The sequence below is a fragment of the Ahaetulla prasina genome, chromosome 3 (genome assembly GCF_028640845.1).
Source record: "Ahaetulla prasina isolate Xishuangbanna chromosome 3, ASM2864084v1, whole genome shotgun sequence".
Classification (NCBI taxonomy): domain Eukaryota; kingdom Metazoa; phylum Chordata; class Lepidosauria; order Squamata; family Colubridae; genus Ahaetulla; species Ahaetulla prasina.
Genome location: NC_080541.1, coordinates 230,362,319 through 230,380,083, shown reverse-complemented (window position 1 = coordinate 230,380,083; position 17,765 = coordinate 230,362,319). Strand labels below are relative to the sequence as shown.

The following is a 17,765-nucleotide window of genomic DNA, read 5'->3' as shown; positions in this document are numbered from 1 at the left end:
CCCTCTGCCACGATCAAATGGGGAGAATGCGCCGGCCTGCCCGGCTGAATAGCCTGTGGAATGGATCGGCAATTTCCTCTTTGCAGTTCGGAAAGCTCGGTTGGACTAATTATTCTTCTGTGCTTTTGAATAGAATAGAATAGAATAGAATAGAATAGAATAGAATAGAATAGAATAGAATAGAATAGAATAGAATAGAATTTTTTATTGACAAAGTGTGATTGGACACACAAGGAATTTGTCTTGGTGCATATGCTCTCAGTGTACATAAAAGAAAAAAAAATACCTTCATCAAAGGTACAACATTTACCACACAAATGATGGTCATAGGGTACAATTTAACCCTTAATGATAGCAACAAAAAATTACAGTCATACAGTCATAAGTGGAAAGAGATGGGTGATGGAAATGATGCCTCACGATTCACTTAAGGGTTGCTCCAAAGACTGCTTCAAGGAATTGAGGCTCAGCTTGCTGGTGCACCCAAGGGGCCTTTCTTGCATGTCACAAAGGAATAAGAGAGTTGGAAGGGACCTTGGAGGCCTTCTAGTCCAACCCCTTCTCAAGAAGGAGACCCTATGCCACTTCAGACAAGTGGCTGTCTGGTCTTTTCTTAAAAGTGATGAAGCACCTACAACTTCTGGAGGCAAACTCTTCCATTGATTAATTGTCCTCCCTGCTAGGAAGTTTCTCCTTAGTTCAGGTTGCTTCTCTCTTTGATGGAAGACCTTGAAGGTCTTCCAACCAACCCTCTGCTCAAGCAGGAGACCCTATTCCATTTCAGACAAGTGGCTGTCCAGTCTCTTCTTGAACACGTCCGGTGTTGAAGCACCCACAACTTCTGGAGGCGAGCTGTCCCACGGGTTAAGTGTTCTCACAATTAGGAACTTTCTTCATATTTCTAGGTTGCTTCTCTCCTAGATTAGCCATACCCAATTCCTACAACAGTTCTTCACATGTTTAGAGCCTCCAGCCCGTCGTCCCCCCCCCCCCCGGCCCCAGTCATTCTTGTTGGTTTTCTCTGCGCTCTTTCTAGAGTCTCAGCGGTTGTATGGCTGCCAAAACTGGAGGCAAGGATGCGCTTGGCAGCTTGGTCTCTTCTGTAGCTTCTTATTTTGTGTCTGGAGATGCCAAGGCTGGCAATACGAGAGTGAGAGAGAGGGGTGGTGGCTGTGCCAGGGACTCATCCTTTGGACTTTCCTCTTGGATCCTGGAAGGGGAAACGGGTTGTCTTGTGCTGCTCTCGGCCCTTGGAGGGCTGGGTAGGAAGATGACCCCAGCAGGGCACGGAGGGGCTTTTGAGGAATTGGACACAGCAGATGATGGCGCCCTGGAGGTTGCAGGCAGGCTGACCTGCAGGCCAGTTGCTGGAGGCTTCCTGGCCTCTGGGAACTTCTGCCCTCAAGCTCCTCCTTGGAGGTGCTGCTTTGTCTTCAGGCTGCTCTGTGTTCTTTCTGTGAGCTGCACTAGGGCTGAAAGCCCCCCAAGTCTCTCTCTCCCTCTCTCTCTGTGTGTGTGTGTGTGTGTGTGTGTGTGTGTGTGTGTGTGTAGTGGGGATGTCCTTCCTTTGAACACCACATCTTTTGAGTCTTTTGATCCCTGCCACGGTTCTGCTTGGAAGCAGCAGGCAAAGAGGGAGCCCAGAGGCTGCGGGGGAAGGCCTTGCCGGCCAGTCGCAATGGACACATCAAGAATCTGACTCCCACCTTGAAGTTTGCAAGCTGGCCTGTCCTTCCCTCTCCCAGCTCTGTTTGCTTGCTTTTTTATTTCTTCAATCAATCAATCAATCAATCAATCAATCAATCAATCAATCGTGAAGACTCTTTCGATCAGCCTGAGTATTTCCTTCCCTTCTGCTCTGACTCCTTAGCCTGGATCACTTCTCTTCTCTTCCACTTTTCCCATTTTAGAGCTCCTTTTCCAATCAATTTCCAAAAGCCCCAAAGAAGGGGTACTATAGAATAGAACGGAACAGAACAGAACAGAACAGAACAGAACAGAACAGAAGGAATGGAATGGAATGGAATGGAATAGAATAGAATAGAATAGAATAGAATAGAATAGAATAGAATGGAATGGAATGGAATGGAATGGAATGGAATGGAATGGAATGGAAATAAGGAATAGAATAGAATAGACAAGATTCCTGATTTTTCGTCCACCCTTTCTTGGCGGAGGATCTTTTTGCAGGGCAGTTTTCAGTCCCTGGGAGGCAGCCTTTCTGCTGGACACCAAAGCTCATGGGGCTTGTCCCATCAGCAGATGCTGCGGCAAAGCACTTCCTTCTCCGCCATGGCTGTGTGCAGCCAGCAGCCGTCCAGCTGACCTTTCCTCGGCGGTCAATAAATTGCTTGCTGGAGGAAGCTCTTTGTGCAGAAGTGGAGCCTTTCCTTACATCAAGTTAATTTGCTCTCCTGCCTGATTTGGCTGCCTTACAATCTTCACTCCCAATTTATTTATTTATTGGTTAATTTGGTACAGCTGCCCTTCTCCTACCAATGGCTCTGAGTGGCGGACAGCTATTATTCTTTTTATGCCTGTAAAGTGGTTTTTAATTTTTTTGTAAACTGCCCGCCGGAGTCACAGAGAGTGAGTGGGCAGCCATTTGAATTTTCTCAAAAAACAAATAACAGAAAAGGAGAGCCTTAAAACCCGTCTCTGCCAGCTGGGCTGGGGTCCTGATAAGGTGCTCTGTGCTGGGAGGGGGCTGAAGGGGTAAAGAAAGCATCCCCTGGCCTCTTAGCTTTTAGCCCTTATTCAGTCTTAATTTTAACATGTGATACTGTGGTTTTTTTTAGTCATGCTGTAAGCTGTCCCAGAGTCTCTTCCAACAGTGAGATGGGTGGCACACAAATTTAATGAGCCGAGGTGGCTCAGTGGTTGGAGCGCAGCACTGCAGGCTACTTCAGCTGACACCTAGCAGCAGTTCGGCAGTTCCAGTCTCACCAGGCACAAGGTTGACTCAGCCTTCCATCCTTCTGAGGTCGACCTAGATTGAAAAAAAAAAAACATTGTTGGGGGCAAGAAGCTGACCCTGTAAACCACTTAGACAGGGCTGTAAAACACTGCTGTTGTTGTTGTTAGCTGCAAAGTTGTGTCCGACCCATCCAGGCCTTCCTGTCCTCTACCATCCTCTGGAGTCCATTTAAACTCACATCGACTGCTTCAGTGACTCCATCCAGCCACCTCGTTCTCTGCCATCCCTTTCTTCATTTGCCCTCCATCGTTCCCAGCCTTAAGGCTCTTCTCCAGTGATGTAAAACACTATGAAGCGGTACATAAGCCTAACTGCTATTGCTATTAATACATAAAATACAAAATAAAATAAATAGTTAAAACAGCATACGGAAAAGAAATGAAATACAAACAGGAGACAAGAAATATTATAATCCGCTGGTTTTGACACCGGGGACCCCAGGCCCAGGTGCGGAACCATTTTCTTCCTGGCCTTAAGAAAGGCAACAGGTTCAGAGCCATTTTGACCTCCGAGGGAGAATATTCCAGAAGGTGGGGGATGAGAAGAATTAAGCAGTCAAAAGGGTTGTCTCTGGAAGTTGTGGGAGCTCCCTCACTGGAGGTTTTTAAGGAGAGACTGGACAGCCATTTCTCTCGAGTGGCAGAGGGCCGGGGTCCCCAACCTTGGCGACTCTTAAGATTTGCCTTCAAGTTGCTAAGGTTGGACGTCCCTGGCCTAGGTTGCCCTGCTCAACCAGGGGGTTAGACTAGAAGACCTGCCAGGCCCCTTCCAGCTCTCGTCTTCCGTATTCTGTACAGCAGAGAAGACTGATGTGTGGTTCCTCCGGCCAACATTCCTTGGCTGACGTGACCCGCAACGTCTCCAGCCTGCCAGACCGAATTATGTGGGTAGGAACGAGAAGAGACGGGAGTGGTTGGGTGGCCTAGAGGTGGAGCTCTCGCCTCACAATCAGGAGGATGTGAGTTCGATCCTAGGTAGAGGCAGCTATTTCTCTCTCTGGGCACACTGAGAATATATCTGTGGAACAAAACTCTGCATTGGTGACAGGAAGGGCATCCGGCCATTAAAACTCTCTGCTAGCTCCATTCAGTTGCCCAGACTCCACCCTGCAAGGGATGATGATGATGATGATGATGATGATGATGATGATGATAAAAAGAGAAGAGACGGTTCTTCAGTTGACCCAGTCTCAAGCCACAAAGAGCTTTCAAGGTGACAACCAGCACCTTGAATTGCACCCAGAAACACATAAATAGGCAACCGATGCAGCTCACACAGTAACAACATTACAGCTCGTGAAACTCTTCTGCCCGGTGAATTAAGTCTGTGGAGCCTCGTCCCCCAACCCTCTCGCCTTCTGATGTGGCCTTGCTGCTTTGCCATGGCCATTCGCTCCAAATCCAAAGGCAGTTGAGATCGTTGGAAAACCCAGCTCACCCCTGCAGCAGGATTGCCAAGCCCCTCCACCCCCGAACAGGCCCCTCTGATCAGATAAAATGACCCCCAGCCCCACCGTGGCCTTGGAGCTGTGCAATGAAAGGCCTGCAGGGTTTATGTGGGGTGTGCCTCTTCCCCTCCTGCAGAGGGGGTCTGTCTTCCCCGGGGAAAGCATGGAGAGTCTGTCCAAGAGATAATCTTGCCCAGGGCTGGCAGGCGGTCAATGCCCCCTTGAGCTCTTCTGCTTGGCATTTTGGAGTTCAAGGCCATTATGAGCTGATCAAGGCCTGATTTAGGGAAAATGGCAGCCCTGTGACAAGATCCATATTTGTCAAACCTTGTTCTGTCCTCCCTCGCCTCCGTCCGAGTGATGGCTTAATTAGCCGGCACTATCAGCTCTGGCAGGAGAATAGCCAGCGTCTGCCAAGAGCCTCCGTTGTCTTCCACGACGCTGGTGAGTCACCTAGAAACAAACTTCAGCTCTTAATCAGTGGATTTGCCTGTTACAAAGAGACACAGCAGCTCTGGCTGCCTTTTATATCCTATGGGGTGTGGCTCCATGACTCAGCACTTCCTAGGCCTGCCCCACCCCTGCTTCTGTTGTTCCCGCCTCTCCTGCCTACGAAACCTGGGGTCCAGCCAGGCCTGATTGCCATCAGCTGGGTCTGAAGGTGTGGCCTGGGGTGGGGGAAAGAGTCAGGGGATGGAGGCCTCATTATCTCCTCCACCTGGCCTGTTTCTGGCTCCTGGAGCTGAGCCAGGGAAGCCGGTGCTCCCAAGGTAAGTCCTGACGGCCCTTCCCCCTCACTGTCCAAGTCACTTTCTGGCAGGAGGGCCGGCTCGGGGGGCGCAGACACAACAAATCTTTTCTGCTGGGATTGACTTGGAAACATTGACCAAGTAATTGAGGGCAAAGCAACCAGAATAAGAGAGATGGAAGTTTTCTAGTCCCGTGATGGCGAATCTATGGCAAGTGTGCCAGAGGTGGCACGCAGAACCCTCTCTGTGGGCAGGCATGCCGTCGCCAGCTCCTCTTCTGGTTTCCAATCTTTGCACGTGCAGGAGCCCCGCTAACTCGAAGTCCACCTGGTCTTTGAGTTTCCGGTGTGCACGCGTACATGCGCATTCCGGTTTGGGCGGTGCCAGAAAGGTTCGCCATCACTTCCTGATGCCATTCTGGATAAATGGCCTTCTCTTCTTGAAAACCTCCAGGGATGGAGCACCCAGAACTTCTGGAGGGAAGCCCTTCCACTGATGAATGGTTCTCATTGTTCGGAAGTTTCCATCCATTATTCCTTGTCTGGCCTTCAGGTGCCTTGGAAGATAGCTTGACCCCCTTCCTCCTTTCTGGGGCAGCCCCTCAAATCTTGAAATATGTTATCCTGTCTCCCCTGGTCCTTCTCTTCACTAGACCAGCCAGGCCCAGTTCCTGCAACTTTTCTTCATATGTTTTAGCCTCCAGCCCTCTCATCATCCTGGTTGCTCTTCTCTGCACTCTTTCTAGAGTCTCAACGTCTTTTTTATAGTGTGGTGACCAAAACTGGATGCAGGACTCTAGGTGTGGCCTTACTAGGGCTTTATAGAGTGGTCTAGAGTGATATCTGCAAGAGGGACCTAAAGACCCTGGGAATGGACATTAACAACTGGGAAACCCTGACCTCCGATCGTTCAGCTTGGAGGCTAATGAAGCAGCATGGCCTCCTCCAATTTGGAGAGACATTTGTTCAGCAGGCTGAGGCAAAGAGGCCGTCCCGGAACCAGCGAAATCTGGGGGCTGGGCAAGGGACAGAATGTCTCTGCCCTCAGTGTGGAAGGGATTGCCACTCTCGAATTGGCCTTTTTAGCCACGCTAGATGCTGTTTCCAGAGCACGATACCATCGTCTTTTGAGACAAGGATGCCAATAGAACAGACAGAGTGGTACTAATTTCTCCTTACTTCTTTCTAGGTTACATTTCTCTTTAGTCATCTTCCACCCGTTACTTCTCGTGCTGCCCTCAGATGCTTTGGAGAACAGGTCCCCCAACGGGGGTTGCAGAGATCAAAGCTTTCACCCAAAGGAAGGCCATTGTACTCATCAAAGCATCCCTCAACGGCACCATTTTCGTTTCTGCTATGTTTGGTTGCTTGCCGTCTGCCAGTGTATGGGCCTTAGGTTGACCGGCCCTTCTCCAGCCTGCTTGTCCTGACTCTGCCCTTTCTCTCTTCCTCTTCTTCGGCCCAGGTGGACGGGCAGGTGGTAGCATTGTTGGTGCAGAATCTGGAGCGTCTGGATGAAAGTGTGAAGGAAGAGGCAGACGGCGTTCATAATACTCTGGGTAAGTTGGGGGGCCATTGGATGGGGAAGAAGTCTCTGGCCCTCTAAGCTGAGCTCTGCCCACATCCTTCTTCCTACCTTCCAAAAGCCGGAAGACCTGGCCTGGGGTCCCAATGGAGCTCTTCCCTACTGGAGAAGGCTGCTGGATTGATGGTAGACTCCCCCCTCCCCACGCCAGCTCTCTGCTCTCCACCCGTCCATCTCTTTGGTTATCATATCCATATATTCTCATTGTGTTCTTTTGTGCTGTTTATGAATGGACAATATTTATGGACAATTAGAGAAGAAGAGAACCATGACAACAGGTGTGGAGATACATCAGTGAAGGTTCTCAGCCTTCCAGAAGAGTTGTCTGGAAGTCCAGTTGCCATGACTCAACTTCCAGACAAGGGTGTGAGGACAAGAGCTTTTGATACGAGCGAGGAACCCACCTCCAGCAGCCTGGCCCTCATCGTCCCAGGCCAGAGGTTCATGCCGTAGGGCGGTGTTTCTCAACCATGGCTGGCTGGGGAATTCTGGGAGTTGAAGTCCACGCTCTTAAAAGTTGCCACGGTTGAGAAACATTGTCTTGGAGAATGGGGAAGACTGCTGAGATACGCTGGGGGCTGTGAAATCTCTGGAAATTCAGGACTGACAAGTGTCTTCTCTGCTCTCTCTCCCTCTTAATCCTCCTCAAAGCGATCATTGAGAACATGGCGGAGTTTCGGCCGGAGGTGTGTGCGGATGCCGCCCAGCAGGGCCTCATGCAGTGGCTTCTCAAGAGGCTGAAGGTGAGTGTCGGCCTCGTTTTCTCTGAAAGTTCCTCTTGAGGCAGGGTGGGCAACAAGCGGCTTTAGGACCTGTGGACCTCAGTTCCCAGAATTCCCCAGGTAGCGTTGAATTCTGGGAGTTGAAGTCCACAAGTCTTAAAACTCCTAAGGCTGGACCTTCTTACCTTACATACCGTTCTGGACAACTGGCTGTCCAGTCGGTCCGGTGCCGAATTGGGGTGTTGTTGTAAAGCAGTCGTGTTGGGAAAGTGACATTGGACACCTGGGGCATTTCGCTGAACATCGAAAGACCAGGCGTGAAAGTGTCAAGAGGCTGGGCGTTGGCTGGGCACCCGTCCCAAAGACCAAACCAAGAGCGGAGTTCCTTGGCAAATGCATTTCCTGACTCTTGCAGGCCAAGATGCCTTTTGATGCCAACAAGCTCTACTGCAGTGAGGTGCTGGCCATTCTCCTCCAGAACACGGATGGTGAGTCCTGGACCTCTGTGCCCCCCGCAAGCCCCCTCCCACCTCTCTGCCCAGCCCTATTGACATGGGAGGTAGCTGTTAAATCTGAATCTCTGTGCCCTCCTCTCCTTTGACCTTTGCCCCCTTCCCTCCTTCCTGCAGACAACCGGGAGATGCTGGGGGAGCTGGATGGGATCGATGTCCTCCTTCAGCAATTGTCGGTGAGTCACTTGCTGCCCTCTGGTTTGGCCTTAGGGTGGGGGGAAGGAGGATGGTAATGCTCAGCCAAGGTGAAATGCCTCTGGGCCGGGCATTTCCCCATGAGAAGAGAATTGGAATTGGAATTGGAATTGGAATAGAATAGAATAGAATAGAATAGAATAGAATAGAATAGAATAGAATAGAATAGGAATAGAATTTTTTATTGGCCAAGTGTGATTGGACACAGAAGGAATTTGTCTTTGATGCATACGCTCTGTGTACATAAAGAAAAAATAAAATATATATTTGTCAAGAATCATAAGATACAAAACTTAGTGATCGTCGTAGGATCCTAATAAGTTATCAAATCGAACTAGGAAACAATAAAAACAATATAAGTTGTAAAGATAGAAGCACCATGGATATAGCATAAGTGGGAGGAGATAGGTACTAGTAAGGATGAGAAGAAGAATAGTAATACAGTCTTACAGTGTTGAGGGGATTATTTGTTTAGCAGAGTGATGGCCTTTGGGGGGGAAAAACTGTTCTTGTGTCTAGTTGTTCTGGTGTGCAGGGCTCTATAGCGTCGTTTTGAGGGTAGGAGTTGTTTATGTCCAGGATGCAAGGGGTCTGTAAGTATTTTCACGGCCCTCTTCTTGACTGTGTACAGAGTATACAGGTCCTCAATGGAAGGCAGGCAGGTTGGTAGCCATGTTTTTTTTCTGCAGTATATTCCAGTATATTCCTTAACATACATATGCCTTATTTTCCTTAGCAAAAATCCTTCCCTTCCCCACATACAGTTGCAGGAAGAAGGACCAGGGGTGACACGATAGCTGTCCTTCAATATTTCCGGGGCTGCCCCAAAAGGGGGGGAGGGGTCCCTGGGGAGGCCGGCTGCTGACGCCTCTGCTGTGTCCTGTCGGGCCAGGTGTTCAAGCGGCACAACCCGGGCCCTGCGGAGGAACAGGAGATGATGGAGAACCTCTTCGACTCGCTCTGCTCTTCGCTCATGCTCAGCTCCAACCGGGACCGTTTCCTGAAGGGCGAAGGGCTGCAGCTGATGAACCTCATGCTCAGGTGAAGGCAGGGGATGGCAGAGCCAGGCCGGGGAGGGGGCAGACGGGAGGGTTCCCCCACCCCAATCATAGTGTTCCTGAAGGACGCAGGAACGGCTGGCCTACGGGGGGGGGGGGGGCTCCATCGCTGGAGGTTTTCAAGAAGAGATTGGAGAGCCACCTGTCTGGAATGGTTGAGGGTCTCCTGCTTGAGGTTGGGCTAGAAAACCTCCCAGGTTGAGTCTCTGTTCTGTTCTTCCTCCTTTCCTTCTCCTCCTCCTTTCCACTAATCACCCCCCACCCCTTCTAGCACTGATGATGCTCCCTAGTTTGGTAGGGAAACGTCTGCAAGGAAACAACCAAGCTCGGAGAGCAGCAAGGACCCCTCAACGTAGAATCGTGTGGCTTTTGTGCCACACATTTCGGGCCCAGCTTAGGATTTCTGTGGAAGACACAGAGCTGATGTTGAGGTCGATGGGGCGCCAGAGCCCCCCAGACCCAAGACACAGCATGCACGAAAGCCCCCTTTTCCTCCCCCCCCATTGCTCAGCCCTCCCCTCTCCTGCCCTTGCTCTCAGCTCTCCCGAAGGGGAGGGGGCTCTGGGGAAAGGGGTCTGCCAGGGGAGAGAGTTCCCTTCCTGCAGAGCAAGGCTGGCTAATGCAGCAGTAGCAGCAGGGAGCTAAATAAATAACCAGAAAACATGGATTATTTGGGAGAACTGGGGCGGGGGGGGGGTTGTGCTGAGTTTTCTTTAGGCTAATTAAAGCCGTTCTGCAGGGGGGCTGGGGGGGGCAGAGGAGAAAACGTGCTTTCTTCTTCTCCCATCTCTTTGTCCTTTTTCTCCTCTGGACTCCAGGCTGCTCCCTGGCCCAGCAAAGCTAATTAGCCGGAGTCCTTGAGCTGGGCAGGAGGGAGCCGGCATTCTGATTTTCCTCCCATCCCCGGCCCTTCTCCTCTTCTGCCCCCCCCCCCACCCCGCCTCATCTGAGGGTTACGCCATGTGCCCGTTTTTCTCCTCCATCTTGGCAAACACAACACAAGGGGACAACTCACCCCAGCCGACTCACTGCGCGACAATTCAACGATTCCATTTAATCATTTAAAATCATTTTAATCTTTTTTTTTTTCATCTCGCATTTCATTTTGTCCCTTCTTTGGCCTCCTTTGTTTAAGGATTTGTTCTACTACTTCTTCGATATTGTACAACCTGCGGCGAATTGGCTCGTGGTGAGTTGTTCTCATAGACCCTCCTCAACGTCACTTCGTAGCCACAAGGCATGTATTTATGACAATTGCGGTGTCCTGAGGTTGTGTGATCCTGTCAGGCCTGTCCTAGCTTGGGCATCTAGGAAAGAAAGACCCTCGATTCCATTTGTAGCTAGACTTTGTTACTAAGAGCCAAGTAACAAACAAACAAAGCCAGATCTGAGGAATCCTGGGAGATGGACCTTGGAGTCCTAGTGGACTATCACTTAAACATGAGCCAGCTGTGTGCAACAGCAGCCAAAAAAGCCAATACAATCCTGGGTTGTATAAACAGGGGTCTCCAACCTTGGTCCCTTTAAGACTTGTGGACTTCAACTCCCAGAGTCCCTCAGCCAGCAAAGCTGGCTGAGGAACTCTGGGAGTTGAAGTCCACAAGTCTTAAAGGGACCAAGTTGAAGATCCCTGGTATAAACAAAGGCATAGAAACAAAATCACATGAAGTATTAATATTAATACTGCTTTATAAAGCCTTAGTAAGGCCACACCTGGAACACTGAATCCAGTTTTGATCACCACATTACAAAAAAGATAATTAAAGGCCTGGAAACTAAAGCATATGAAGAATGGTTGCAGGATTTGGGCCTGGCCAGTCTAGAGAAAAGAAGGACTGGGCGGGGGGACACAATAGCAGAATTCCAGTATTTGAAGGGGGGTTCAACCTATTCTCCAAAGCATCAGAAAACAGGACAAGAACCAATGGATGGAAACTAATCAAGGAGAGAAGCAACCTGGAATTGAGTGAAATTTTCTAACAGAACAATTAACCAGTGGAACGACTTGCCTCCAGAAGTTGTGGGTGCTCTGGAGGTTTTTAAGAAGAGACTGGACAAATATTTGTCTGAAAGGGTATGAGGTTTCCTTCTTGAGCAGGGGTTGGACTAGAGGACCTCCAAGGTCCCTTTCAGCTCTATTCTGATTGATTGATTGATTGACCCCAGTAACTTTCTCTTCTCCCAAGCCCTCCCCACTTGGACATCTTATTAATGTTCGGTAAGGTTCAAACTAGGTTTCTGTGGAGATTCTCCGTCATCCAGGTGATGGTTGTCTCAAAGGTGCTTTTTCCAGAGGCAACTGGACTTTCTGAAAGGAAGGATTTATATGCAACTGTCTGCAATTAGTATAAATCCTTCCATTCCCCCCCATCCAGTCAGAGCCGAAGAAGCTTCTGGGATGAGAAGAGAAATGTCTTCAAAGGAAAACCAAAAAGTCCAGTCGCCTCTGGAAAAAAGCACCTTTGGGTGGAAACTGGGTGTTTTGGTAAGAGGGGGAGCCTCTTTGCTGGGTGTTCGCATCCCGTCCCCTTGCCTGTCCTTGGATTGTTCAACCGTTGGCTCCGATTGGCCCTTCTGGTTCCTGTCCTCTCCCCTCCCTGTCGCCTCCCCCTCCCCATGCCTTATGATGCCATCAAAGCCAAGAAGCAGCAGCAGCTGCAGAAGGTATGACGGGCGCCCTTTGGCCACCTTCTGCCACGCAAAGCCAATGGGGAAGTCAGATTCACTGAACGTCCATGTGAGCAGCTTAACAGCTGCCCTGACTCACTTAACAATTGTGGCACGGAAGGTCGTAAAAGGGGACAAAACCCGCTTAACAAATGTCTCACTTAGCAATTGCAAACTTTGCGCTCCATTGTGGCCGTAAGTCAAGGAATTCCTCTCATGATGGTTGGCATTGTGGTTTTAATCAATCCTCTTGTCATTTTGTCCCTGTCCATCATCCCAGTGCTCTTCTCATCTTTGATGCCTGCAGGACGGTTGCAATGATAAAAAAAAAATTGCTTGTTGTGCTTAAGCGCTGTGTGTCTTTGCACAAACACCTATCTGCGCATTTTCCTATCGTGGTTCTTTGCCTCGCTGAGATTCGTATTTCCTGGTGCCCACGGGGGTCCGTGAGCGATTCCTGTGTGGCAGCCACATATCTGACAAGGCAGGGTTATTTTCATCCATCAGCCGTGGCAGCCAGAGGGGGCTGCCCTCCCTGCGCCACCTGTTGAGCGGCTCGTGCATCTAATTCCTCAACCCCCCATCCCACCCTGCCCGGCCCAGCCATGTGGGCAGAGGAAGCATGCAGAGAGGGTCCCGCCCAGCGGAGTCCTAGAGGAGGAGGAGGAGGGCTTTCTCTGGAGTGGCTCCTGCCCTCTGGAACATCTCCCCTTCCCTCCCCCGTTGTGAGGTTGGCCGTTTTCCTCCTCTTCCTCCTCTCTGGAAACCCACTCCCTTCTCACACTGATGACACTAGCTAGCTGGGCAATGAAGCGTCTGCAAGAAAACAACTCAGTTCAAAGAGCACCAAGAAGCCCCACAGTTCAACCCCGAGCTACAAATAGTCTCCTCCTTCTCTCCTCTTCCTTTTCTTTTCCTCCTTCCTTCCTCCTCCCCCCCTCCAGAAGGCCCCCTCCCTTTTAGTGCTGATGATGTTACCTAGTTTGGGTCATGAAACATCTGCAAGGAAACCACCGAGCTCAGAGAGACCCAAGGACCCCCCAGTTCATCCCTGAGCTACCAGTAGTCTCCTCTATTTCTTCCACTCCTCCTCCTCCTGCTTCCCTTCCCCCTCTTCCTCCTCCTCCATTTCTCCTCCTTCTCTTCCTCCTCTCTTCCTCTGTAAAGAGAAGAAGACAACCTCCATCTCTCGGCAGAGGATAACTTGGGAAACCTTTTCCTGCAGAAGGGAAGGTGCCAGCTGAGTTTTTAAATTCCGGCCATGTTTCCAACTATAGGGAGGGGGAGACGCCTGGGGAGGGGGATTTCCTGCTGCGAAGCCATTAGCCGGGCTTTCTTTGACCTGTGCAGAGGCCTTTGCCGGCTGCCAGGCACCAGCCGAGACGCTGCCGGAAGGGCCAGCCGTACAGCACAAAAGACAAATGGATTTATGTGCAGGGCGGACGGCCCCTCGCCAGCAGCCTCAGCAGGAGAAGGAGGAGCCGTCTCTGCGAAAGCTTTCACAAAAAGGACACAACAGGATAAGTTGAGTTGGAAGGGACCTCAGGGCTCCTCCAGTCCAAACCCGCTGCTGAAGCAGGAAACCCTAGGCAGGGTTTACAACTGACAGCGGTTCATTTAGTGACTGTTCTGTAAAACTCCCTGGATTATATTTCATTTATTTCTCATATTTTGAACGGCCCATCTCCCTCAAAGAAGGAAAATCTATTTGGCATAATAATACAAACTAGCCATTTCTACAACAAGAAATCTATCTAATCGGTAAAACCCAAAATCAAAATTTCATTTTTTCCTCACCTCAAGCACAAAGTCCAGAAGCGGTTTCCAAATGTCCCAAAGATGCTTTTTCAGGAGGTAACTGGACTTCCTTGCTTTTTTCCTTCTTTGAAGACGTTTCGTTTCTCCTCCAAGAAGCTTCTTCAGTTCAGACCAGATGGTGGAGAAGGGAAGGATTTCTACTTCTTGCGGACAGCTGGTCATTTGCAGCCTTTTAGAGGGTCTTTGAGGCCAAAGGATCTCAGGGGCCGGAATAGCTCAGGCTGGTAAAGCCTGTTATTAAGAACACAGAGCCTGCAATTACTGCAGGTTCAAGCCCGGCCCAAGGTTGACTCAGCCTTCCATCCTTTATAAGGTAGGTAAAATGAGGACCCAGATTGTTGGGGGGGCAATAAGTTGACTTCGTAAAAATATACAAATAGAATGAGACTATTGCCTTATACACTGTAAGCCGCCCTGAGTCTTCGGAGAAGGGCGGGGTATAAATGTAAACAAAACAAAAAAAAGATTGCAAATTGTTCCTGTAGTCTGCAGTTTTTCCTCTGGAAATCCATTCCTACTCCCTCACCATTCAAAAGGTATTCATCCCAAATTGTATAGCTAAAAGTCTGTCGAGATTCTCAATCATCCGGTTTCCAAGTAGAAATAAAGGGTTTTTTGTTTTTTGGGGGGTCTTTAATCAAAACAGTCAATTTAGCCATCTCTGCTAACTCCATCGTTTTTTTGCAGCCCGGGCCAAAGCAGCCGCCTTTGGCAAGTGTCACCTAAGGCAGAGAGCTCGGGTTACAACACGGTGGGGAACCATGGTCCATTTAAACACTTGTGGACTTCAATTCCCAGAATTGAATTGGCTCAGGAATTCTGGGAGTCGAAGTCCACAGGTCTTAAAGGGACCATCGTTGCCCATCCCTGCTCTAAGTGATTAAGACGAACTGCCTGCCCTCCGGTAGAACAAATATTTCAAATAAAAAACCAACCTTGGACAGATCCGTCAAACATCGATCGATCCGTAAAAGCCCCAAACTTAAATTGCCATGAATATTCCAGGCATCAGCTCCCTGCAGCTGTCTTGAGCTCTGATCAATATGCAATTGCTTCCTCCAAAGGAAAAGAGACTTTAATTGCAATTGCCCGGAGTGGTGGGTGCTCCATCACCGGAGATTTTCAAGAAAAGATTGGACAGCCGTTTACCCAGGGAAAGATGAAGACTCCTGCCGTGGGCAGGGGGTGGACTAGAAGACCTTCAAGGTCCCTTCCAGTCCTAGTTCCCAAGCTGAAACACCAACTTGGTTTAGCCTTTTAACTCTTTTGATTTTCAAGGTGGAGCAAGCAAGCTTGGAGACAGAAGAACAAAAGAACAGAGTTGGAAGGGACCTTGGAGGTCTTCTAGTCCAACCCCCTCTTTCTGTGTGTGTGTGTGTGTGTGTGTGTATTGGGAGAGGAGCAAATTGTCGTTCATCCCAGTTCTTCTGTTCCAACACACGGCCCTTTGCAGCTCTGAAAAGCTAACTTGCTAAATGTACTTGGGATAAACGCGTGTCCACCATCCAACAAAAATTTAAAAAATTTAAAAAATAAAATAAAAACAGGTAAAACATAAAATTAATACAGGTAGTCTTTGACTTATGACCACAATTGAGCCTAAAGTTTATGTTGCTAAGTTAGACGTTTATTAAGTGAGTTTTGCCCCGTTTTACAACCATTCTTGCCACAGTTGTTAAGTGAGCCACTGCCGTTGCTAAGTTAGTCACACAGTTGTTAAGTGAATCTGGCCTTCAGATTCACTTAACTTTGCTCACCAGAAGTTCACAAAAGGGGATGACGTGACCCCGGGGCACAGCAACCGGCATAAGTACATGCCAGTAGCCAAGCGTTTGAATTTTGATCACATGACCATGGGGCTGCTACAAAGGCCGTAAGTGTGAAAAACGGTCATTAGTCACTTGTTTCCCTGCCGTTGTGACTTTGAGCGGTCACTAAATCATTATCGTTTAACGACCCCATAATCCCTTGCAGGGTGGAGTCCGGGCAACTGAATGGAGCTAGCAGAGTTTATTAATGGCCGGATGCCCTTCCTGTTGCCAGTGCGGAGTTTTGTTCAGCAGATGTATATTCTCCGTGTGCCCAGAGAGAGAAATATCTGCCTCTATCTAGGATCGAACTCACAGCCTCCTGATTGTGAGGCGAGAGCTCCGCCTCTAGGCCACCGTACCACTCTTGAGCGGTCACTAAATGAATGGTTGTAAATTAAGGATTACCTACAGTTCCATCCCGGTCAAAATATGTGCTGTTTCCTTGCACGGAAAATGGACAGGAGACCTTGTGGACCATCTCTTTGCCGCTTCTGCAGACTCCTTCAGCTGTCACAGCCAGAGACACAAAGCCTTAGTTGTGGGTCCATACAGGTGGTCCCCGACTTACGACCACAACTGAGGCCACCATTTCTCTTGCTTAGCAAGCGCGTTTTGCTCCATTTTACGACCTTTCTTACCACAGTCGTTAAGTGAATCATTACAATGGTTATAAGTTACTAACATTGCGAAGTGAATTTGGCTTCCTGCGGACTGCGACCGTCATAAATACGAGTCAGTTGCCAGGCATTTGAATTTTGATCGCGTGACTCCGGGGATGCCGCAGCGGTCGTCGTAAGGGTGAAAAATGCTCCCAAGACACTTTTTTCAGCGGTGTTGCCGCTTCTGATGGCCACTAAATGAACTGTCTGTCAGGCTTCCGGGAGGGAGAATTTTCTTTGTCTCCCTTGAGAGATTCCTTGAACCTCCGGCCAGGAGGGGAAAACGGGACCCGCATTGCGAAGGTGCATAAAAGTGAGCAGACCGGAGGCCAAAGTGCATTTTTTGTCTCAGGCAGGAAAAAAACAGCCGTCACTGGGGGAATCGATAAGGGGTTTTTTGTCCCAGAGGGTGGGCGGGGGGCCTTGGGCTGCTGACCTTTCCTGTCCATCTCCAGCCCAGCCGGAGGGCCGAGAAAGGCCGAGTCCACCGAGAGGCTCTGGGTGAACGGTTGGATTTGAACCGAGAGCAAGTCTGACCCGCCTTTCTTAGCCAGCGATGGGTTTGCGTGCTTGCTTGCCTACTTATTTTGATAATATTTGTAGACTGCTCTGTGTCTCTCTCTCTCTCACACACACACACATACACACACACACACACACACACCCTGTAGAAAAGAGTATTTGTTCTCTAAAGAGCCAACCACAAGGAAGTGCATTAATTCAGTTGAGGGAAAAGCAGGAAATGGCTCTAAAAAGACACGATACACAGGTCCCTCTGTCTTAGGGATATCTCTTAGCGGGCTAGAAAAAGTAAACGAATTACTCACCAGGCATCAAGCAGACTAGACAAATAGCATAGCATAGCGAATAAAAAATGGAATAGAACAGGCAAGACTAGAATAGCAAGTGAATAAAGAATAGACTAGACAATTAGGATAGGATAGGATAGGATAGGATAGGATAGAATAGAATAGAATAGAATAGAATAGAATAGAATAGAATAGAATAGAATAGAATAGAATATTTATGTACAGAAATGTTTGAGACAGTGTGACTTACTCATTTATACCGTACAAAGAAAATGAGATGCGATTCTATAGATCCAAATGCTTTTGCTGTTTTTATTAAATAAGCTGTAATCTAAAATCTACTGGAAGTTTTGATCCTGAAGTTAAAAACGTTTCCCATTGTTCAGTTGGAATCAGGATCTCTGATTTCTTACTCCAGTCGTTCTTTCCAATTTGCCTGTCGAATGGATCTATCAATAATGACTATTGATAACAAAAAAACAGAATGCTGGGCTTTTTTGTCTCACGAAATTTAGTAATACCTTCTAATAATTTCTTTTTCTTTTATTCAGTCATGTTTGATTCTTGGAGATAAGTCCCTGCAGTTTTCTTGGCAAATAGGTTGTTATTGCCTCCTTCCTAGGCCTGAGAGGGAATGACGGGCCGAAGTTCACTCCACTGACTTTGGGCCTAAGACAGGACTAGAACTCAGGCTCTGCCAGCCACACTCCTCTTCCTCCTCCTCCCGTCTACCACTGATAATTTCCCCTAGTTGGGT

The 17,765-nt window shown here is 48.9% G+C and overlaps 1 protein-coding gene across 1 annotated transcript in view; it reads left to right on the top strand.

The window, feature by feature from the left end:
* CTNNBL1 (catenin beta like 1) overlaps positions 1-17,765 on the top strand; it is a 96,151-nt gene that overhangs the window by 31,739 nt on the left and 46,647 nt on the right. Inside the window, exons 6-10 of the mRNA XM_058175295.1 lie at positions 6,638-6,731; positions 7,409-7,500; positions 7,895-7,967; positions 8,109-8,167; positions 9,079-9,227. Of these exons, the coding sequence (XP_058031278.1) occupies positions 6,638-6,731; positions 7,409-7,500; positions 7,895-7,967; positions 8,109-8,167; positions 9,079-9,227 (467 nt within the window). The remainder of the gene's footprint in view (positions 1-6,637; positions 6,732-7,408; positions 7,501-7,894; positions 7,968-8,108; positions 8,168-9,078; positions 9,228-17,765) is intronic.